The sequence below is a fragment of the Phascolarctos cinereus genome, unplaced genomic scaffold, assembly GCF_003287225.1.
Source record: "Phascolarctos cinereus isolate Bilbo 61053 unplaced genomic scaffold, phaCin_HiC Scaffold_1;HRSCAF=81, whole genome shotgun sequence".
Taxonomy (NCBI): Eukaryota; Metazoa; Chordata; class Mammalia; order Diprotodontia; family Phascolarctidae; genus Phascolarctos; species Phascolarctos cinereus.
The window spans coordinates 22,566,216-22,589,232 of NW_027555514.1; the positions used below are offsets into that span (position 1 = coordinate 22,566,216).

Sequence of the window (23,017 nt, forward strand, 5' to 3'; positions counted from 1 at the left end):
TAAGACGTTCTCGGAGAGGGCGTGGCTTTTCTGAGGAAGGCTAGGGTCAGGGACAGGGGGCGGGGCCTGGAGTCATGAAGCGGGTCTCGATCTTGAGAGGAGGGGCGGAGGACGCTCCGGAGGCGGGGCCTCATTCTGGGCCGGGCTTCCAGATTGTAGGGGAGAGGCACGCCCCTGGACAGAGGGGGCCAAATGTGGGTGGGGCTTCCTGCTCTGGGGGCGGGGCCCGCTCTCCAGCGCCGGACGTGACGTGCAACGATCCTTCAGTCTACGGCTGCGCGAGCCGGGTCGGGGTGCAGAGCGGCTGCTGTCCGTGCTCTCGTTGGCTGAGAGGCTCCGGCTGGAGGCCCCCTCTTCGTCCCGCCTCGGCCCCGTTCCCTCCCTCCCGTCCCGCCGTCGGCCATGGACAACGGAGATGTGTACAACCCCACCACGGAGGATGTCCCGGCCTCCGCGATCGTCCCCGGGCGCAGCTCCTGCAGCTTCTCCCTGGCCCGGCCCAGCCGGCTCCGGGCCCCCGTCAAGCTGGCCGAGCTGGTGAGGCGGCGGGGGAGGCGGGTGGGATCCCCATCTCCATCCTCCGCGCCCCGGGCGCACCTCCGGCGTGCAGTCCCTTCCTTCGCTCTCAGCCGGCAGCCCCAGCGTTCCCTCCGCTTCCCCTCCCCCACCTCGTTGGTCGGTTGCGCTTCCTGGAGAAGCCCCCCCCCCTGATTTCCACCCCGCCCCGCGAAGAGGGAGGGGTCACGCGTGGACGTTTAAGGAAGTGACCCACTCCCCAACCGCTTCACCCCGCCCTTGCGGGTCCTAAAAGGAAGTTTCGGGCTTCGGGATTTCAGAATCGGAAGAGCCTTGGGGGGGGGAAGGGGCGTAGATCAGAACTGGAGCGGGCCTGGGGGTCCTCTAGTTCAACTCCCCACATTTTAGAGAAGAGGAAACAGCCCCGGGGGGCTGGAGTGACCATTGCGGTCATCCGAGAGCCGGCTTCCGAGGCCAGGGACCCTTGACAGCCCGTCAGTCATAGCAAGCCCTGCCCCAACATTTTATACATGAGAAAAAGTCCTCGCCCCTGGGGATGTGGTCGGTCGCCTTCAAATGGACAGTTCCCCAGGCCTGGCTCGGGAGACTTGGGCTAGTACGTTTCCACCCCACCCCCTTCACCAGTTTGCTCCCCCAGCCCCTGGTATGTTTTAGATACTGAGCATTCATTCCTAGGCCGAGGGTGGGTTGAGAGGGCACCCACACAAGACTGTTGGTGACCTAAGAGCTGAAGATCCGGTTGGGCGTGTTCAAGAAGTGGTAGGATCAAGGAGAGTTGGGTTGTTTTCACGTCGTTTAGCCCACTCCCCTCATCGGGGACCTTCCTGTGGCCGTTAATCATCGAGTCCGGGTGTCCTGAGAATGGAAAGCCCTTCTTATAAGCTTGTGACTTTTCTCTGGCCCTTATTTTCCTCCTATAGCTGAAGGCTTTTTATTTACTTCATTGCAAATGTTATGATATCACACGATCCAGATTCTATTAATCTGCCAAGGTTTTCCTAGTATCTTTTTAACTTATTAGCTAAATTTGTAGCATTTGGACCTCAAAACTCCATAGAACTTACTAAGGATAACTGACCTTTATGTGAAGCTCTAAAGTTTGCATTTAACCTACGCCTCAGTTTTGAGCTCAAACCACCTGGGAGGCTGTCAATCCAGATAGAAGCATTTGCTGATGCTCAGGGAGTCAGGCATTTGCCCATAGTTGTTCTCTCACTTGGAATTGGGAAGAACCGAAGAATGAAGGGGTTGGGAATATAAAGACAAAAATGGAATGATTTCTCAAGAAGATTCTGTTTTATCATAAGAAACAGTATGTTGCCCAGATGTGTATGTCTGTATGTATTCCTAGGGAATGGCTAGCAACGCCGGGGTGGAGATATCAGGAAAGACCTCGTGGGAGCTGAGATTTGAAAGAGTCCAGGGCTGGATTTTGAGATGATGGAGGTCAGGAGAGAAAGCATTCTGGGCATGGGCCTGTGAATGCTGTGCAGGAGGGACAGTGATGAAAACTTGTTACTTTGTAATAACTCTGGGCAGGTAGACTGGAGCCAGCTTGTTAACAGAAGTCGGAATTTTATCCTCGTGCATTAGAGAGCCATTAGAGCTGCTTCAGCTGCAGAGAGAAAAGAGGAAGCTCAAGTTACCTGATGGCAATGGGGGGGGAGACACCCCCCAAGGTGAAGGGGGCTTGAACTGGGGGATGGAGAATCCTCTGGATTTAAAACCAACTTTTACTTCTTTCTTGCCTCATTGCTTTTCTTGTCCTCTTTCTAAAAATTAGTGGGCACTCCCTCCCCCCCCACTGCTTCAGAAGTGGTGAACTGAACTATTTCTTACTGGGATTTCTTCATCATCTTTAAGAATTGAACATAAGCAGCAATTGTTGATAGTCATTACCTTTGTGGGCTGTATTTTGGTTTTGAAATAGTTGTCTACATATTTTTCATTCTCCAAGAAAAATTGGGACGAAAAGGGGCCAGGCTGGAATTTGTCAGGCATTCTGCTCTTTGTTTTTAAGTAAGAAACATAGTTGCTCTCAACACTGGGGTGATATACTTTGTTTCACTTTCATTTTTCTCATGGGATTTTTGTGCTTGGTTTAGCTTTGTCCTTGATGTTTTTATAACATTGTATCATTATCTCTTCCTTGCATATTCTAAGACATCCTACAAAAGCCTCAGTCGTATACCATTTATAAAGCATAGGAAATAAGAGGCGTGATACCTGACTTAATAGATCTGTAGCCCTGCAGAGCTCACACAGAGAAGACAGGGCTCCTAACGTGGATCAGAAGAGGAGTATTTCCTGTTTAAGTGTAATTATTTAAACTTAGCGTGGTGCAGGACAAAGGCTCTGCCTTTTAATCCTGGGTCTCCCAGTTACTGCTGACATTTAAAAAAATTGGTATCTTGTCTATCAACTTAATTACCAACTATTCCTTCTCTACCCAGTGAGCAATCTCTTAAAACAAGGATTTTAAAAAGAAGAAAACAGTCTAGCAAAAATTTGCCAACAGTTCTCCTCAGTCTGATCCTATCAGAATAGTGTATATAATATATTTTACACCCACTCCAGTCCTATCCCTGTGTAAAGAGAGAGCCCCTGCCCCTGAACACTTATGTGACCTTGGGTATATCACTTAACTTGCTGGGGCTTTAGCTGTGTGGATCTCACCAGCTTTAAGTCTGTGGTTCTCTATCTGTGTCAATTCAGATTACTAGTAGGGCAGATATGTGATGTAGCAGACTATGATGTAGTCATGGTTGGGAAATCCTGAGTTCAAATCCAGCCTTAGACACTTAGTAAATGTGACACTGGACAAGTCACTTAACTTCTGTCTGCTTCAGTTTCCTCAGGGGGGAATAATAGCAGCACCTCCCTCCCAGGGTGGTGAGGATCAAAGAAGGCCATATTTGTAAAGTGACTGGCAAACTTTAAAGGACTATAAAGTCTAGCTGTTATTACTGTCAGTTTAGATAGAGATAGCTGAAGGGTTGAAAACAAGTCAGGGAAAGGGAAAGAAGAGTTTGGAGTATGTGATGATTCTAAGCTAGCTAGAAAGTGACAGGTCACACCAGGATTGGAGCCTTGTTCTTCTGATTCTTGGTCCCTAGTCCTTTCTGCTAAATATGGTGCCTCATATACCACCTGCAGCTGGGTGATGCAGTGCACAGAGTGGTGGGCATGGTGGCAGGAAGACCTGAGTTCAAATCCAGCCTCAGACAGTTACTAGCTGTGTGACCCTGGGCAAGTCACTTAACCCTGTTTGTCTCAGTTTCCTCATTTGTAATATAGTCTGGAGAAGAAAATGGCAAACCACTCCAGTATCTCTGCCAAGAAAACCCCAAATAGGGTCACAAAAAGTAAGACACAAGTGAAAAATGACTAAATAAGTAAAAGGATACCACCTGCAACTGCTTTTTCCTCATGAGGCCAAGTCTCCAGATGTAGGCAAGGACGAGAACTTGATTTCCCAGGGCAAACATTCAGATAAATTTCAGGCGACTGCTTTGTCCCAGAAATGTTGTACGTGTGGGTATGGAATTTTTTTTTTGTTTTATTTTGTTTGAGGGGAGAGGCTACTTGTGCCCAGGTTTGCAATTTGGTTTGTATAAGCTAGTACATGAATTATAGTACAGTGAGCTCAAGATATTTATAATATACTTGTCAACAGACTCTACATTGTGATCACGGTACTAGTTGAGTGTCCTGGTGTTTGCACAGTGCCATCATTGTAGTCGCTGTCCAGTTAAGCCATTTGTTTTAGGATTCCCCGGTGATATCACTTTATTAACCAAGAAGCAATGCTGCTGTTCTTTAATGAATTAGACTTTTTGGCCCCAGCTTAATATTAAGTAGCTGCTCTATTACTGCCACCATTTTAACTTGAGAATGTGCATGCCCTGATGTGAAGTGCTGTGTTGAATGTTCGTGATACTGCCCTACATGAAGAAGCAGGGCAAGTGATTTTTGAGGAGATGATTAGTATGGTCATTAGCTTTTAGGTATGGAGTCCATAGTGTATCTTACCCCTCTTCTTGCTGACAATACCCATTTTACTTTTTATTTCATGGAATCATAGCTTGAGAAAGGCAAGAGTTAGAAGAGCATCATCTGCCTTCTTTTCCCTCCCAGAACTGGCTTGTCCTTTTTCACCAGTAAGCACTTCTGGCCTCTCCTGTGTCCCTGCACCCACCTCTGGTCCTCTTCTCTCTCCTCGCTTAGACTTGATATCCATCACCTTCTAGTCGCCTCTGGTCTGTTGCTCTGATCTACTCTTCATACTACAGCTGGGGCAGTTTTCCAAAGCTTGGGCCTGATTGTCCTTCCTTTACTCAGTGTTTGGGTGCTTCTGATTGCTGGCAGAATATTGTACAAGCTCCAGATCCCGGCATTCAGTGCCTGATACAAGCTGCTTCCCTTAGGTATTCTAGGTTCCAGCAAACTGGACTGTTGGCTGTTCTTGAAGCACCTTCCTGTCATCAGGATTGCATTCCCTCTGTGCAGATGACACCTTCATCTCAGACTGGATGGCTCATGGCATGTCACACAGTAGGGCCAAACCAGAACTTCTCTGTTTCTATCAAGGTCTGACCATGCTGCCCTCCTGCTCGTTGAGGACCAGTGGCCCTGGTTATCTCCCAGATTGAATGGAGAGTCTTCCTAACCTGGCCCCTTCCTGCCTTCCCATGAACCCTAGAAGCCAGCTTGATGGCCCTACTTTGTGTTCCCCAAATACAGCCCTCCTTTTCCTGTCTGTGCCCCCAGGCTGGAACTGCTCTAGACCCCTTGCTGTCTCTGCTTCGTTTTCCTTGTTTCCTTGAAGGCTTGGCTCACATCTCACCTTCAAGAGATCTTTCCTGGGCCCCCCTCCTTTCCTCTCTGGGACCACTTAGCTGCCATCTACTCTGTACATAGCTGGGGCAAGGACTGTGTATGCCTTTCTTTGCCTTCCCAGCACTCAACCCAGTTCTGGGCCCAGCGCTCATACTTAATGAATACATGTCTGCCTGCTTGCTGGCCCCTTTTCTCTGGTCCTAGAATAGGCTCCCATCTCCATCTGTGAAAATTGGTTCGTTCAAGGCCCAGTTTAGTTTGTGTCTCTCCACCATTGGCAAGTGGGTTCCAATTTCTCCGCGTCCTTTGCCCTGACCTCTCCTGTGCCTTGGGTCTGAATCATTTGGGCGCACACCTCTTCCTCCCGTTGGATAAGCAGGGATTGTATCATATCTAGCCTTAGTCCCTTGTAATTATAGGCTTGTAATAGACATTTGGAATTGAATGTCTTTTACAGAGTTGAAACAGTGGTGGAACAAACATTAGGATAGGAGGAGCTCTGGCTTCTCTAGCTTTGGCTCCCCTGCTAGCCAGGCTGCTTAGCCTAGGACCTGCTGCTGTTCTGTTGTTCAGTCATGTCTGACTCTTTGAGACCCTGTGACCATAGCAGGTCAATACTGTCTGTGGGGTTTTCTTGGCCAGAGTACTGGAGTGCTCTGACATTTCCTTCTCCAATGGATTAAGTCAAACAGGTTAAATGACTTTCTCAAGGTCACATGGCTAGTAAGGATCTGAGGCCAGATTTGAACTCAGGTCTTCCTGGTGCTAGTAAGAGCTTGATAAATGTGGATTAGATTGGGCAACTTTGGGCAGAGTCACTTTACTTTTCGTGACCTCAGTTTCCTCATTTGTAAAATGGAGGCTGAATGACATAATTTCTGAGATCCTTTGTAGCTTAAAAAAAACTTATTCAGTGAACTTATTCCTAGAATTTTAGAACTAGGACCTTACAAATAAAAGTAATAAACTATTCATATTTATAAAGCACTTATAGTTTTATATAGTATATCATTTGATGCTCACATTAACACTGGGAGGTAGATGCTGTTGTCCTCATTTTCCAGAAGGAAACTGAGACTCAGAGTGACTGCCCAGGGTCACACAGCTAATAAGTAAAGGCAGTATTTGAACCCAGGTCATCTTGACTCTTAAGACTATTGTCCTGTCCCCAATATTTATTAAATGATTTGGAACATGTGTTCTAGTCTTTAAAAAATTTTATTTAAAGGTATCACTAAAATTGATAAGGAATTTCAACTTTGTTTTTCTATCTCATTCGTTTAACTTCTGACAGTATCTCTCTTCCTTTTCCCAGTAAACTGTCCTTTGTAACAAAACTTTTAAAAAGTAGGAAAGAAGTTCAGCAAAGCCACCTAACACCCAGACTAAGTCTATGCAGTCTGTGTAGGATTTCAACCTCATTATTTCTCTTCCTCTGCAGTGAAAGGAGGAGGGACATTGACATTTTCAGCTCTTCTCTACCTTCAGGCTTGATCATTATAATTTAACCAAATTTAAAAATAAAAATCTCACAGGAACTGAATAGGGAGACCGTGTGGGTGTGAGGGTGAGGGGCAGTATTCTATAGGCTTCTGTTTCCTTAAATAAGGCTGGGAGGAAGTCATCTCTAAAATCTCTGAAATTTTCTCTCATTATTTCATTGTATTCCCAGGTAATTATGGTAAGCCATGCTGGAAGTTATTTGTGGAGATGCCAGATTATTTTATTGGCATCTCATTAATATTAGCTCTTGATGCTATGGAAGCACAAGGCTGGCCAGGCCGAATTCATTGTGGTTGTTCCCTTGAAGGTCGCCGGTGGCCTCCTTTCTTGGTAAATACAATGGCCTTTCCTCTAAGCAAGTCTGTTTTGGTCTTCTCTGACTTCTCTTTTTTCTTTTTCGTCTCTTTTTGTCCCTCCACCCCCTCCCAGACAACCCTCCTTCATAAAGAGGAAGAAAAAGAAAACCCTTGCGAAAGCAGCCAAGCTATCACAAAGTCTGAGGCACCTCATGTGACGTTCTGCCCAGGTTTCCCCTGTGTCTGTAAAGAAGGAGGGGGAGGTGTTTCCTCATCTGCCTTCTCTGGGGCCAGGCTTGGGCACTGGGCTTTCACAGCCTTCGGTTTCAGTTGTTTTGTTGTTGTTTCCATTTCTATTGTGTCTGTTTTTTTCTTGGTTCAGATGACTCTGCTCTGTACCAGTTCATGGAGGTCTTTCTACACTTCTCTGTATTCTTGCAGATAGTATTACATTGTGTTGTGTATCACAATTTGTTTAGCTGTTCCCCAGTCAATGAGCAGTGCTCCCCAGAAGCCCATCTTGGGCGCAGCCCATCTGGCACAGGCAGGGCTCTGGCTTCTCCCAGGATCTCAGGGGAAGGCAGCTGGCAAGTACTGCCCCAGCAACAAACCCATCGGAGGACCCATCCACCTGCCTTGGCTCATTTATCACCAGAGCGACTGGCTGGTCTCCGGCGGATGGACGGTTTAGCCACTGGAACAAGATGAGAGTTGTAATTTGTATTTGTTGGGAATAGCCCTAGCGATAAAGTAGGTCTTCAAAGTGTAAGTTAAATAGAAGTTTATGGACTAACTTGGAAATTTAATTGCTGTCGGTAACATGTTTATGGTTTTTAAAAAATGGCCACCAGTTTCAAACAGCTTGGATTAAATTTTGGAAGGTAACCCATTGTAAATTAGAAGATTCTTATACACACATGCAAATTATAGGCACTAGAGTTTAGGCTTCTTCAAATGTAGAGAAGTTTTATTTAGAAAATTCTGTAGTTATTCAGGCCCAAGACCCCCCCTTCCCAATCTAGTTCTTTCTCCAGAAATTATATCTTCAACATCCTGCTACCCTGAGGCTAAGCGAAAACTGTCTAACTGAGGAGCTATCGAGTGGGTTTGGTCCAGCCCAGCTGTACCGGCCTGGTAGCACTGCCCTGGGGCCTTCTAATGGACGTCTTCACCACGCTTGGAGTTTCTAGGATACTGTTTTCTGTGAGTTCCTTTGTTACCCACTGTTCACCTTCACCTTATCGATGAATATCACTGGGTTTGGCTCCCTTTCGCCTTCTGTTTAGGTCATTCTAAACAGTCTTTCTTTTGTTGGATAAGATCTTGGGGGAGCCCTACTTTCCCAGCTCTCTCATTCTGTTCTTTTCGAGCATTTAGCTGTCTTCAATTAGTTCATGATGGCCGGTGCAAACCCAGCTCTTTTCTGGGTATACCCGCTGTTGTGTGCTTCTTGGAAAGGTGGTGAAAAAATGAGCTGTAAAGGGCTGTGGTGGAAGAGGGGGATAGAGATGTGGAGGAGTCTGGGGACACACTAGTAGGGCCAGGCAGAGAACCTCGTGGCCATGAAATGTGTATTCTGCTCTTAACTGTGGAGCTTGGAAGGATGAGTGTACCAGCTTACAGAGTGGGAGCACCTTTCCAAGTCTGCCACTTTGGCAATCCAGGGCATCTGGGTCTTTGAACCTTGCCATGGCTCTGGCTTGGCCTCTTCTCTCTTTTCTGAACCCTTGGTGATCTCTGTCCAGATTACTCCCAAATCTCCATGTCAATCAAGCATTTATTAAATTAAAAATTAAACAGTAGCTGCCCTCAAGGAACTTAATTCTGTTGTGGGAGGGGAGAGATAACACCTCTACTAATACATTTACGCTAGGTCATTTGGTGAGGAGTCACTAGTAGCTGCAGGATCTGAAAATGCTTTCGTATATATGTATATATGAACTATATCCTGAGCTCCGGTGCTGTTACCACCTGCTTGCTAGACCATGTTTCTCCCTGTCTGGTACGACATCTCAGGCGCAGTACATCCAGAGTACCGATCCCTCTTCCAAGCTTCCCTTTTTCTGTTGAGGGTGCTAATATGCTTCCATTCATCCAGGTTCAAACCTGACTCCATCTCTACTCCTAACAAGAGTTCTGGCAGCGTAGTGGCCCAGTGGATAGAGCACTGACCTCAAAGAAGCTCACGAGCTGGGTGACCTTGACTTGTTCTCTGGGTTCTGCTCAGTTCGCTCTCTATCAATTCCTACCACCCTGGATTCTCTGAAATGATCTTTTGTAGCTCATTAATCTGTTAGATTCACCTAACACACTTTGTTCAGCCATTCTGCGACTGATGGGTCAGATTCCAATTCTGTTCTGTTCTTTTCTCCCCTTTTGATGCTTGTTCAGGGTCATGAAGTTTGTTTTGCTTGGGACTGTTTCATCCTTAGTATTTTCCTCCCTCTTACTCCTTCCCTACCCCTGCTTGTCTCCTTATTGAGTTCAATGTATCCCTGCGCCAAACTATGTGTACGTGTATGTGTTCAGCCTTCCTTTGTCTGTTTCAGATAAGAGGCTCCTTCGTACATTCCCCCCACCTCCTTACCTCTGTGTTTGCATCCTCTTCCCATGGACTCCAGTTATGAGAAACAGCATCTTCTGCTCCATTGTATCTTTCTACACTCCTGTGTTCCTTTTACCCTCCCTTCTCTTGCCCCCTTACGCCCTCAGAACAGAACTAACATTCTGCCACGTCATCTGTTTCTCTTATTTAACTCTATACCCTGTAAAGGGGCGCTTTACTTCACCTACTTGACAATGTTAGAACCTAACTCTGCAGTACAAGCCTTTTGAGTTGCTCAAATCAGTTTACCTTTCTAGGTTTCTCTTGGCTGTTATGTTTGTATTTCAAAGTTCTTACTCATCAGAAGTCCTTGAAAGACCATTATAATTATTATTTTTTTAATCTCTGTAGTATCGTACTCAGCTTTGCAGGTTACGTTATTCTTGGTCGTAACTTATCGTGTCTTATCTTTTGGGATGTTGAATTCCAAGATCTCATTTGTAGTAGAAATTAGCTGGTCTTATGTTATCTAAGAAGTGGTTTCTTGGGTGCTCAAGTTGTTTCTTTTTGAGTGATTTCAGTAATTTTTTCTTTGGCCTGAAAGTCCTGGATTTGGCTTTGGTGATCCTGAGACTTCCTTTTGAAGTTTCTTTTAGGGGGTGATCAATAGAGTCCTTCTCTCTTTACTTTTCTTTCTTTTTTTTTTCTTTTCCATTAGGCAATGGAGTTAAGTAATCTGCCCAGGGTCACACAGCTAGTGAGTGTTTTGTGTCTGAGGCTGGATTTGAACTCAGGTCCTCCTGAGTCCAGGGCCGGTGCTCAAGCCACCTAGCTGCCCCTCTTCACTTTTCCCTGGGCACTTTTCATTTATGATTTCTTGAAGTCTAGTGTCTAGACCTTTTTTAAAATCATGGTTTTCAGGGATTCAGTGATTAAGTTTTTTCTCTCCTTAATCAGTTTTCCAGGTCATTAAACTGACTGACCTTCTTTGCTGCTTCCTCTACACAGCATTCCTTCTCCAGCCTCTGGAGACCCTCTGCTGGCAATGCCCTCCTTTCTCCCTCATAGTATCTCTAGTCTCGTTTAAGGCACTTCTTGGTGCCTTTTCAAAGCCTCCCAGTTGTTGAGTCTCTTGACTCATCTGTATGTATGTCGTGACCTTCTGGACCTTCTCAAGGAAGGTCGTTTGAGGGGAAGAATGGGAATTTTTATTTTACTTTCTGGTTTTGGTTCTGCACTTAAATGTTTGATTTGCGTTTGAGTAGAAACACAGCCAATATTTTTCTTTTGAACTATGTCATTCATAATGAGTATGATGTAATGTAGAAAGGGTTTTCTCTTGGTAAAGGACCAGAGACTGAGCAGGAAGGGAAAAAATAAGTTTCATCTTACACAGAAATAGGATAATGATCACACTGGAAATGTTTTTTTCACTTTACAGTGGAATAGGGAAGGGAGACTTCCAACTACAGAGAAGAGAAGCTGAAATGCTTAGTGTTCTAGTATGGCAGTCAGATTTTTGAGATGGCCACCGATGAGTAAGGAGCACATTTTCAAAACCGCAGGTGTGACTTGAGAGAATTGATGGGGAAGCTCGGAGAGGGTTAGGGGGTGGCAGTGGGCGGATGTTCTATGACACGTGGCCCAGACCAGATGGGTGTGTCACTGGGCCTTCTGTGGAGTGGGGTGGGAGACTTGGATGAGAGGATGGGGAAATGGCCATGATGGGAAAAAAAAAAGCTTCACTAAAACATTTAAAAAGAGGGAGAGCCCCAGAAGCAGGTGGCTTTTTATTTGTTTTCTGGGGTTTTCTATTCACTACATCCTGTGCTAGTAATGGGAGGAGCTGAGTAGCCTTTGAGCTCCTGAAGGCGAGGCCTTTCTCGCCATCCCCACTGTTTGGCACTGGCCCTGGCACATAGTAGGCACTTGATTCGTGCTTGTTCACTCCACTTGCCAGGGTCCTTAGAACTGCAGACTTTGGTTCTCCAGAAGTGCGTTCTTTTGTTTTGTGAGGACCTGGGCCTTCAGGATTACTTGTAGGAGCAGGAGAGTAGGGCAGTCCACCTTTTCCCCTAAAGCCTTTGCAGGGGCCAGATAAATAAGAGCTGTGCTTATCTTCTTGTGTTGACCACAGTGTGACAGCTTCTGCTTTCAGGACTGTGCCTGGATTTTTTCTGTCTCATGGCCAGTCTGGTCTTTTGGCGTTAACCGAAGACATTACGCCCTTTTGCCTTAAATGTCTTGGTTTTCTCTGTGCTTCTGATCTTTTCCTTGTCTTTGTTTCCCCCTTTGGTTTGCAGGTGCTGTCTCTGGTGGCCTTTATCTGTGAAGAGGTTGTGTCCCGCTGCACGCGGTGTGGAGGCCTTTACTTTTTTGAGTTTGTTAGCTGCAGTGCCTTCCTCCTGAGCCTGCTCGTGGTTATTGTCTACTGCACCAGTTTGTATGACAGAGTGGACCAAAACAAAGTGAAGAAGTCGGTGAGAGCTCCTGCACCATCTCCCCACCCAGCACCCAGGACCCTTGCAGAAGTGGTCCCCTAATTAGTGGGTCTTAATTGCTTGATTAAGAATGGGCTTTCAGCAATGAGCCAGGCAGTCACTAGAGGTTTTTCTACATACTTATCTCTTACCAACATTTCCCTCTGCCACATGGAATGATAGAAGGAAGATACACTGTGAGGTTTAAGATGAGAAAGAAAGCAATATCCTAAGACAAAAGTGTTTTTAATTAATATTTTGATATTTACACGTATTAAATTCAGAAGAACATTAGAATTGTTGCCTTCAGTACTTTTATGGGGGTTTGTGAGTCCTGTGGCACCCTGGCTCTGTTCTGTAATGTGGCTGCCATTTTAAGCACAGTTCCTAAAAAGGAACCTTCCCTTAAATGTGTTGTCTTGACATTTTCACCTCTGTAAGAGGTCCATCCGTTGGGATGTTTTAAATTGTCTATTCTGGAAAAGACAACTTAGATAAAGATGGTGGTCTTTCAAGGAAGAAAAAATCTTGGCTGTGCCCTATTTTCAGTTTCTCTGGCAATCTAACTCGTTAAGAGATGCAGCTCTCTGAGGGATTCTTCAGCTTAATAGATACTGAATGTTACCACCAGGGACTGGAACAGCACAGGGAGAAAGGCCAGTGTCTCACAGCTGATGGCTTAGAGACTCAGCCTCCCTCGGCCTTGGAGAGAGGCCAAGGCTCTTCTGTAGGCTGCAGCGGCATCCTTATTCTATAGAGTCTGGGGATTCCAGCCTCACACCAATTAATGCTGTGCCTCCAAATTGGCTTCTTTGAAGGAAGGTTGAACATTGAGCGCAAAGACTGAATTTCCTCTTAAACTGATTGTATGTATCAGAGATTATGCCCTTAGAGAGTTACTTTGCAAAATGTCAAAACTTTATTAAAAAAGGAAAAGATGGCTTTTGTTATGTAATGAGAGACAGTAGATTTCAAAGCCTCCTCTGCCGGGTAGGTGGGTGATCTAGCCCACAGGCAGTGTGGGATTGCTGTTCTAGATTATGGGAAGGTCGCAGATCACATTGGATGGAATAGAGGTGGTGCTTCCTCATCTATTCTGGCTTGATCAGAAAACAAACAAACCCCAACCCAGTTAATAATTGCTTTTTTATTAAGAAAACCACAGAAATGATGAAGAGTAAGAGCTTAGGATAAAAATGAAGAAGGAAAGCTCTTTTAAATGGAAAGAAAAACATTTGTTTCTTAAATCATAAGATCATTAGGTTTAGGAGGAGAAGGAATCTTGTCATGCTTTCATTTTACAGTATAGAAAACTGGAGACCACAAAGTGAAGTTGCTGCCCCAAGTCACAGTGGTTCTAATTCTAATTAGACTCAGGATTGGAACTCAAATCCTTGGGCTTGAAATCCAGTGTATTATTTTTCAGTGATGCTCACACTCTGCCCCCTTCCCTCCCATACAGACATACATACATATAACTTTTTTTCTTTTCAAAGAGATTTCATTGTAGGGAGGTGGCTGTAGTTGAACCAGTACAATTTAAGTGACACAAAAAGTGAGCGGCCTATCAGGCTGTCTCATGTGGCTGTGGACGTGTAGGTCTCCTGAGGGCTTTGGAAGTTACACATTGAGTTATGATGTAGTGGGGGTGGGAAGCTGGTAGCAGGTAGTGGAGTTGTGGATTCCTGTTCTGTTCTGCTTCCTCTATGGAAATGCCCATGTAGCTGGTGTTTATTACATTTTGAATAAAAATAATTTTTTAAAAGAAAAATCTAGCCAAAAAAAAGAAAGAAAAGAAAAGTCTGACCTTCCAAAGAAGCTTTAGCATAAAGTGCTGGGCACCCCAGGGTCGGGGGGGGGTTCCCCTTTGCCTGTAGCTCAGCAAGGTTGAGCTGCTTCAGCCTGTGGGCAGGAGCTGAATACCTGGGGAGAAGCCTGTCAAAAGGACCAGTCTCTGGAATAAACCCAGTCTAAAAGTTGAGTAAAGCTTTGGCTAGGCTGAAGGTTGGATCACTTCCCTTAAGAGAAAACGTTTCCTCCTCACTTTGTGGGGTTTGTTTTTTGTTAGACAAATATTGAACTTGACTTTTCCAAATGCTTACCTTGGTCTCTTTCCCTTTGGCTGTGGATCCCAGGATGTCTATATCACTGCGATAACTGGGTTAATGTTTTTGATAGCATCAATAACCTTTGCTTGCACCAGTGATGGGACCTCACCCGAAACCGCTGCAGTTGTAAGTAGATGTATCTTCTTCCTTGTCTTCTTTTCCTAATGAACTTATTTCCAGTTTTTTTTTGTTTCTTTTAGAAGTTCTTTTATCCAACCTGAATTTCCGCAATTAGCTTTTTAGACAGTCCACCAAAAGACTGAAAGGACGGTCAGTGCTTTGCCTTTGTCTCCTGGACTGTGTGATTATCAGTATCGTGGAGTTTGGGGAGATGTTGTTGAGCTAAATTTCGCTGTTCTCTGTAGGATCATCACCTGTTTCCTCTGGTTTTTAGGGCAATGGGGAGGACTGCTTGAGGCGCTGTCAGTGAAGCCAGCCTCAGGCAGTGTGTTAGTGGTGGGACCGTTTCACTTTTCTCTTCTTCTTTGGAATCCTTATCCTGCTGTGGCTGCAGCCTGGCTCCTCCCAGCCCTGAGGACACCCCCACTCCCTTTGCCTTCTCTGCCCCTATTCCTAAGCACTGCTGGCAGGGTCCTTGCCTCCAATGGGCCCTCCCTTTTTAGTGGCCAGCCTTTCCCCCCCCCCTTAGAGATTTGCTGCCCCATTGTCTATGGCCACGCTGACATTTTTCACCCTCTTCAAGCTCTCAGATTCCCCTGCTCTCCCTCTTAGCAGAAAACTCTGCCTTCCTGCTCTGTTGACAAGAGTGTTCTCAACTGTCCCTCCCCTCAAAACTTCTTAAAGCCTCTCTCATGCTTTCACTGTCAGAAGAAGAGATGGCTTTCCCTCTGCCCTTACTTGCTATTACAGCTTTGAGGTCCTGTTCCATCTTGATGTTGCCAGCACAGCACAGTGAGTGGTTTTTGAGTAATTGAAAGCTGTGGAACTAGCTGGGTACAGGAGGGATCCCAACGGGGAAGGGCATCACTTTATTTTATCTGTTTTTGGAGACAGTTTTGAGCAGAGACGTGGCAGGAAATGACAGTTTTACTTTAATGACAAGGCCAGGTTGCTAATGTTGAAAATTCAGGGCATCTCTTCATTGACTACAAACATTTGACCGCATGGACCTTTTGCAGCACTGTTTTCAGTGAACACTCTACTCTGTATAAAATTCTTGTTCATTTTTGTCCCCATTGGATTTTCTCTTATTGCTTGGACTATTAGGCTCAGAAATGAAACTGAATTGTTGGGCCTGTGGATGTGAGCTTATAGCTTCATTTTCACTAACTTAGAACCGAAATTTAGCATTTCCTTCAGTTGTTTAAAAACATCCTTCTCAGATAGATGCATTGGCTTCACCCTGCTGCCGTAGGGGTTCGTGAGATTAAAAGGGTGAAGATTGGCTTAAAGGTGAAGTTCTTTCCAGGACTAGTAGATGTTTTTTCATTCTCAGGCCTAACCTGTTGGAGACTCCAAAGATCCCCCCTTGGGTTCTGTTTGCTGCTCAGCTCTGTGTCCCCTCAGGAGCCCTGCCCAGGGGCCCCTGCTGGTGGCTGGACAATTCTCAACAAGAACAATAAGAGTTTGGTATTTGGTTATAGAAGTGAATAAACTAAAACCGGTGAGCTGTTGGGGCTGTTTCGGCAGCTTAATGCTGCAGGCAGGATGCCAGACAGGCGCAGAGTCTGGAAGACTTGGGCTTTCCTAGCTCTCTGGTCCTGGGCATGGCTCTTAGCTTCCTACTCTTAGGTCCTCGCCTGTAAAAGGAGGATGATCACGTCCCCCGTCTTCTAGGGTTGTTGTGGAGATTACACGAGATAATATTTGTGAAGAATGTTGGGTCAGTGCTATCATTGCAGTCAGATTGATGTTGTCAGATTGAGGTTGTAATTCAAAGTCATCGTTGATGCAGGTGTGTGGATTTGAATTAACTTTCTCTTTTTCCTTTTTAGGTATTTGGATTTTTGGCGAGCACTGTATTCCTAATTGATTTTGGTTTACTGAAGTTTGAAAATGCTCGGAAGTCCCAGACAAGGAAACCTGAAGTCCCCCAAACCACTCTTACCCAGCCACTGAATGGCTAGGAGAATGGTAGAGAAGGCAGGAACCAGAGGATAAGCAAGCCAGGTGGAGAGTGCTTGTAAAATACAGAATTGGACTCTATTAAGACCAGCTCTCTATGTTTATTCACTTGCAGGGACCTAGGGGGAGAGGATGAGGACGTGCTTTGTCAACCCAGCACTTTCATCACAGCCCTGTCCAGGTTGCCTTTTTCCCAACTACTGCTAAAGTGTGTGCCTTAATGAAATTTCTTGTTGCTATTTTTTTCTTTAAAACCCATTTCCATCAAGTGACAAACCTTTCTGTGATACTGTGACAAGATCACCTTGACTGTCTTGGCTTTCATATAGCACTATGTGTTCATATGAATGATATGAAATGTTCATCTGATTGACCTTTGCTCTTATTGAATTAATCTGCTTATTTGAAATTTTGGGGGAGATTCTTCTCCCTTTTTTGAGGGCCTGCCTAGTTAAATTGTTTATATTGAGAGCTGCTGGAATGCAGTAGCATTTATTTGGGACGAGCTAGAACAAGGAACATCAGCTGTCACCACCTTTAGAGGGAAATCCCAGAGAAGGAAACTCCCTGTACCAAAGCAGGTGCAGACCTGCTTGTGGTCTCAGAGAGGGAGCTGCCTGGAGCCTGAAGAATTGAAGGTATTTACCCAGGGCCGCGTGCCCAGTATGTGGCGGAGACGAGCCTTTGACCCACTCTGGCTCTGAGACCGCCTTTCTGACCTTTACACCATGGCTGCCGCTTTGGGTACAAATACTGTTTCTGTTCGTGTTGTCTCTAACCCTACAGAATTAGGGGCCAAGTGTGCTTTAACCACCTTGATGAGTAGAAATAGTGCTATTTGTGGTTGCATGGACATGCTGGCTTGTCAGGTGCCTGAAGAGGGTGGCTGTGGGTGTGAGGGAGAGAGGACCTGAGATGGAGGGAGGCTGCCAGCTTTACACTTGCATTGCAGTGATGTCCATCTAGTTGTGACCCTGCTCAGGGTTAGATGCGGCAGTCTGGAGTTGAGAGGCATTGCTGTATGGACTTGCCTTCTCCCCACATGAGTCTGGGATAGCTTTCCTCATTGAGAACATGGGTGCCAGATCCCCACTCTGATGAGTTACAGGTTTAAGTTACAGATTCACTCACTTTCATTGGAAGATTGTATTGTGTTATGAGAGGTAGGGCTGTGTCATTATAGAATGTTCTGGAACCTCCTTTGTTTTCTGTGTAATACTGCTTGTTGTAATGCCTTTCCATTAATATGTAAATCTTGAATATAAAAATAGATTTTTCTTATTAATTCCTGTGAATTAATTTGTGGCCTATGTGTCAATGCTAGAACGAGTTCAACTGGTACTACTGATTACTCAGCTCCTCACTATTGCCTTAGGTGTTGATATTTCCCTGTGAAAAAGGGACAGTGGAACCTGGAGGGTTTTGCCTGTTCATGCATGCCCCACACCACCACGCTCTTCATCCCCCGGCATCCCCATCACACACTGGTTTTCTCCTTGGGTTTTACTAAAGAGCCTGGGCACAGTGCTGCTGCCTTTTCCCACCACAAAAACCTGGTTTGCCATCACAGTTCTCCTAGATGGCCCATCAGGATTAAAACTACCCCGACTCTTATTTCTTGTATATGAATCATATTAGTTTGTATCGCAACATGACTCTTGGGTCCCGTCAAGATATGTGTTTTTGTTCACTAGAACAGGAGTCCCTTTTAAGCAGTATGAAGCTCCCATGGGAGCTAAACACAGGAAATTTGACCTGATCGGAGCAGTTTGGAAACTCCCTTTTGGACGTGTAGGAACAGACACGTATGGGTACCATTTTATATGTGTGTGTAGTAAAAGTTTCAAGACCAAATTAGAAGCTTAGACGAAAGCTCTTCCGAGTGTGCTTTAAAGAGTACAGAGTGTGTGCACACAGATCTATTGTCTCAAATAGAGAATACCAAACTCTCTGCCCTATGATAATGAGGTTTCTTTTGAGGCAAATTATGTAACTGGATTTTGGGCTCTGCCTGTACTAACTCAGTGTTCTGGGTCATGTCTTAGCAAAACTCTTGTTTGTAACGTGCTTGTTTTTGAAACTTTACAATTCTTTTGAAAGATCTAGTTGTGGCTTGTTCAGTAACTTAATTTATAATCTCTTTCGCGAGGATGTGGGGGAGTGGGGCAGTCAGCAGATCTTTTTTTGCACTTTTAAGCTTAAACCACTACTTTTCCAAGTTTTCTATTTCTCAACCTTTGAGTGACTGGTGACTTTATCTTCCTTGGGATGGCCAAGTTTGGCCGTTAGATTAGGGTTCGTATTGAGGTTGAGGGCAATGTGGAAATACCATGCCTAACTCTGTTTGGTAGGTACATAAATGAAATCAACTTAAGTTTGATCTTCATGGCTTAAGTGGTCAGAATTTTCTTTTAAATTCACCAATTGGACCTTCATTTGTAAATCTCTAACGTACCACAGATTGGAGAGTTAGTGGGGTAAAAACCAAAAACTATTCCATCTTAAGATTCAAAACAAAATTAGAAACTTGGATATCAATGTCCTTTAATGAAAAATCTGTTAAAAGACTACATTGTTAAATTTCCAACTTTTGTTGATGTAATTTCCTTTTCTCTTTGCTTTCTGTTTAATTTGAATTTTCACTCATTCTTCAGAAATTATAGGGTGAATTTTTTTTAACATGAAAGGCTTATTAGTTAAATTATATGTTTGTACTTGGCTATGTGTATTTAATGTTATTTGCAACAGTCTTTTGTATGTATGTTACTTTTTAAACCTGTGGCCTTTTTATCTGCCTGGTTTTTTGTGGTGCTTTTTACAAAACAAGAGGTAAAATTTTGTAATTCTCTTTTTGAATAAATTCATTTTACTAAAATTGTCCTAGACATTCAGTGCTTCCTTTTCCATAGCAGCCTAAGCTGTAGATGAAGGCTCAACTCAGGATGTCTGGTTGCAATCAGCATTTTTGAGCCCCTGCTCAGAGCACCTGTGTAGACATCATGGGAGGGCCCTGAGTCCACCTTCCCCAGCCCTTTCCATTGCCCTGGAAAGACATAAAATAAATGAGCAAGTTTAAGAAGTCACATTAAACAATGCAATTTGAGTGAAGTATCTAAAACTCACTGGACTCGTTCCAGAAGGCCAAGCTCCCATCACAGTTCTCGGAGCCAAACGCTAGGGGCTCGGTAGCTTTGTTCTTTTGGGGAGTTCTCAAGTTCTCGGGGTGAAGGAAGAAGTGGCAGCTAAGTCTCCTTCCATCTCCAAACTATGGTCTGAAGCATCCATATTTGGGTGGCTTTGGCACGGCAGCAAGTATTTGTCTCCACACGCTGCTAAATTCTTTCCTCCAGTTGATAGGAAGACAACAGAGCCTGTGTGACTGGCCAGACCTCTCTGGAACACTGACATTCTTCAGAGTTTGTGTTTGTAATGAAAAAAAGAAAAACAAACTGCAATAAAACTAAGAGAAGCTGCTGTGTGCATAGTCAAATCCTGCTTTAGAATATGCTCATTGGCTAGGTCTCAACACAAGATGGAAGGCTGGTAGATCACTGTATTATTTTTTTCAATATCGGGAGGAAATTCTTTTTTTTTCTCTTTGCCTTCCCTATAGGTGGACCCTTACATTTGGCCCTGTTTTCTTGGTGTAACACATTGGGCGTTGTTTCAAGATTGTACAAGCTGAGGGATAGCTACAGTAATTTGTGTGTGTGTGTGTATATATACACATGTGTATACATAAATACATAAATATGTGTGTATTTACTTAGCTAAAATGAAACTATCAAAGCATCTTAAAATTTGTATTTATAAAATCAGTACCACAAACCCTTGATACTTTAAAGTTCATCTGTATAGTATACTCCCAAGACATAAATACAAAAAAACTGGCGTTTCTCATGAAGAGAAAAGTAGTAAAATAATAAAAGTTTAAAAAAAGTAGTACAGCCTTTATTAAGGACCTGATATGGCCCTGTGCTAAGTATGTGCTAAGCAGTCCCGCTGTGAGGCTGATTACCTTGGTGAGGAAAATCACAAATTCCTTGGGATTCCATTTCTGAGTCACAAGGATGAGGGAGCTGGAACTGTTGGCTTCTGATGACCCTCCCAGCTCTCACTATATGTTATGATGACCCCTAAGTGACCCAAAAGGATGAAGAAAGCAAGAGATAGAGGATATATATGAATGCACCAATATTAGTGGGGAGGCACAGAAGCAGGCTAGTGTAGGTAGGTCAATGCTGGTACCCTACTGCCAGAGCTTGAAAGGACGTCCTTCCCATTTACAGTGGCTAATGTATCATTTCTGGGGGGATGCATGTTGTGAAGGGGTCTATTTGAGGGCTAAGTATCTTGTGACAAAATAAAATGTAACATTCAGTGTGTGTTTTATATTGTGCACGTGATAAATATTATCTCACCAACACCACAGACTGGAATTCATTCTGCAAATATGGAGGATGTGCAGTGGGCTAAGGACGGGGAAGGGGAAAGGTATAAAGGAAGGAAGGCCTGTATGACCACTAAGGGTCCCTTTCCACGGGGATATGAGTCGTTGTATGTAGGCGTTAATTCCTAACTCTCTGAAGTCTGAGACAACATAGCTTTTCCCATCTCAAACCAGTAAGAAAATGTGGCCAAAGAGTCTCCAGGCCAGGTTAAAAGCAAAAAAGGTGCCATTTCCATCTTCTACTGAATAAAACCTCCAGTCCCAGTCTTTCTACTTCATTCTAAGAGGTAGCTGGGTGACTCAGTAAATAGAGTGCTGGTCCTGGAGTCATCTGGCCTCAGACACTTATTAGCTGTATAACTCTGGGCAAGTTACTTAACCTGTCTACCTCAGTTTCCTCAGTTGTAAAGTGGAATCATAATAGCATTTACTTCCCAGTGTTGATGTGAGGATAAAATGAGATACTATTTGTAAAGTGCTTTATGAATCGTAAAGTATAATGTAAATGCTATTTATTATGAGAGACCCAGCAGGATGAGTATTTCCTAAAGCAAAGAGTTAGGATTTGTATCAGAAGCAATATGATTACAGTTTTCATTTCTCAAGACTAATTATTATTATTCCTTTTGGAGGGGGCTGTTTGAACTAAAACCAAAAGGAGGCCCCCATTCCTGGAGCTCTCACAGGACACGAGGGGCACTCTCGGGGCGATGTCTTACTCCTCTGCTGCTCCATCCATGCAACATGGGAGCTTCTTGACAGACCCTGTCCAGTATGTCCTTACCAACTTCCCTCTGCAAACACATCGCTTGCAAGGCTTAAAGAATGAACTGGTTTATTTGCAGGTCAAAGAACCTAAGTAGAGTTTCATATAAGGGCCCATAGAACATAGCAATATGCCCAGTAAACCGTCCTCACAGCTGCCCTGGGTAGGAGTCCTCCAGATTGATGCTTCCTTTCATTGAACCTCTCCTATGGCCAACTGTGTGGGCAGCCCCCCCTGCCCTTTCCTCAGCACATGGCATTAGTCGCTACCCCCCCCCCCCACTGCCATACTTCCAAAGCCCCATGCCCCTCACCAGTCCTTGGAGCTCTAAGCAAATGGTGACAGACTTTGGCTATTCCATGCAGGCTCTTACGCTTCATCCGGTTTTGCGTAGCTCCCGGAAGATGAAAGTGTTTGTTTGTGCTCTTACCTAGACAACTAACTCTTCACCGCATCCGTGGAGCATTTCAGACTGCCTCGGCAGTGTGTGCTTACAGCTTAGAATGCCACTCCAGAGAGTGCCCCCTATCCCAAGCCCCGGTCGTTTCCGTGCTGTTGAGCCTCACGGCAGCATCTCCTCTCTCCTCTTCCTCTTCCTCATCCCTAGGCTCTGGGCTTCGGGTGCATTCACAGTGCTCTTTCTGCTTCTGGACCCTGAAGCACACCAGGGCTTGCTGCCTGCGTCAGTGAATTCTGAGGCTCACGTCACCCACCTCAGTTCTCCAAGATTTCCGAGCAGATTATCCTTCTCAAGCCATCGACGGATGGGCGCAGGAGGCCTACGCTTCTCCAGAGTTTCTCATTTGCCACCATGATTCCATTTCCCTCACACCCTGGAACCTCTCTGGATCAGCCCAGGGCCTTCTCAGCCTGTAACATCCCTGCTTCCTTCTCCATCGCTTAGTTCCTCCGGGGAGCCTCCATTTTGGGGACGGGCCCAAGCCAGCCATGCTTCATTTCCCTCCCAGGCGTTCTTCTGAATGTACTTTGCCGCCATGTTCCCACTCAGATGTTTTCTCCCTTCTCCCCCACCCCCTTTACAATTCCCTGCTATGTATTGTCTTGGCTCATTAGACTCCTCGTGGGCAGGAACTCATCCCCAGCGTAGCATCTAGCACGTAGTAGTATGTCCTTAAGTGATTGTTTGCTACCAGCCATTGGCGCGCAGTGAAGAGGGGAACACTTGGACGTCCTTCTATATTCTCCCCTCCCCCCTTAAAAGTTTTTGCTGTTCTTACAAATTATACTCACCCTTACATTTTTAAGGTTCACAGAAATGATATGCTCTCACGGTACATGTTAAATAGTAATTTGCCTCCAGAAGACCTTACGTGAATGATTTGTGTGTCACTCGTGCCAAGAGACACCTCTGTTATGTGTGACACCCTCGCTCATCACCCACCCAACG

The 23,017-nt window shown here is 44.9% G+C and overlaps 1 protein-coding gene across 1 annotated transcript; it reads left to right on the plus strand.

Annotated features, from left to right (window-relative positions):
• The first annotated feature begins 244 nt into the window (after positions 1-244).
• On the plus strand, positions 245-17,678 carry CMTM6 (CKLF like MARVEL transmembrane domain containing 6). Its single transcript, XM_020993282.2, has 4 exons — positions 245-537; positions 12,024-12,200; positions 14,336-14,434; positions 16,264-17,678. The coding sequence occupies exons 1-4, from the start codon at positions 403-405 to the stop codon at positions 16,393-16,395; spliced, it is 543 nt and encodes a 180-aa protein (XP_020848941.1). The 5' UTR covers positions 245-402; the 3' UTR covers positions 16,396-17,678.
• The last annotated feature ends 5,339 nt before the right edge of the window (positions 17,679-23,017 follow it).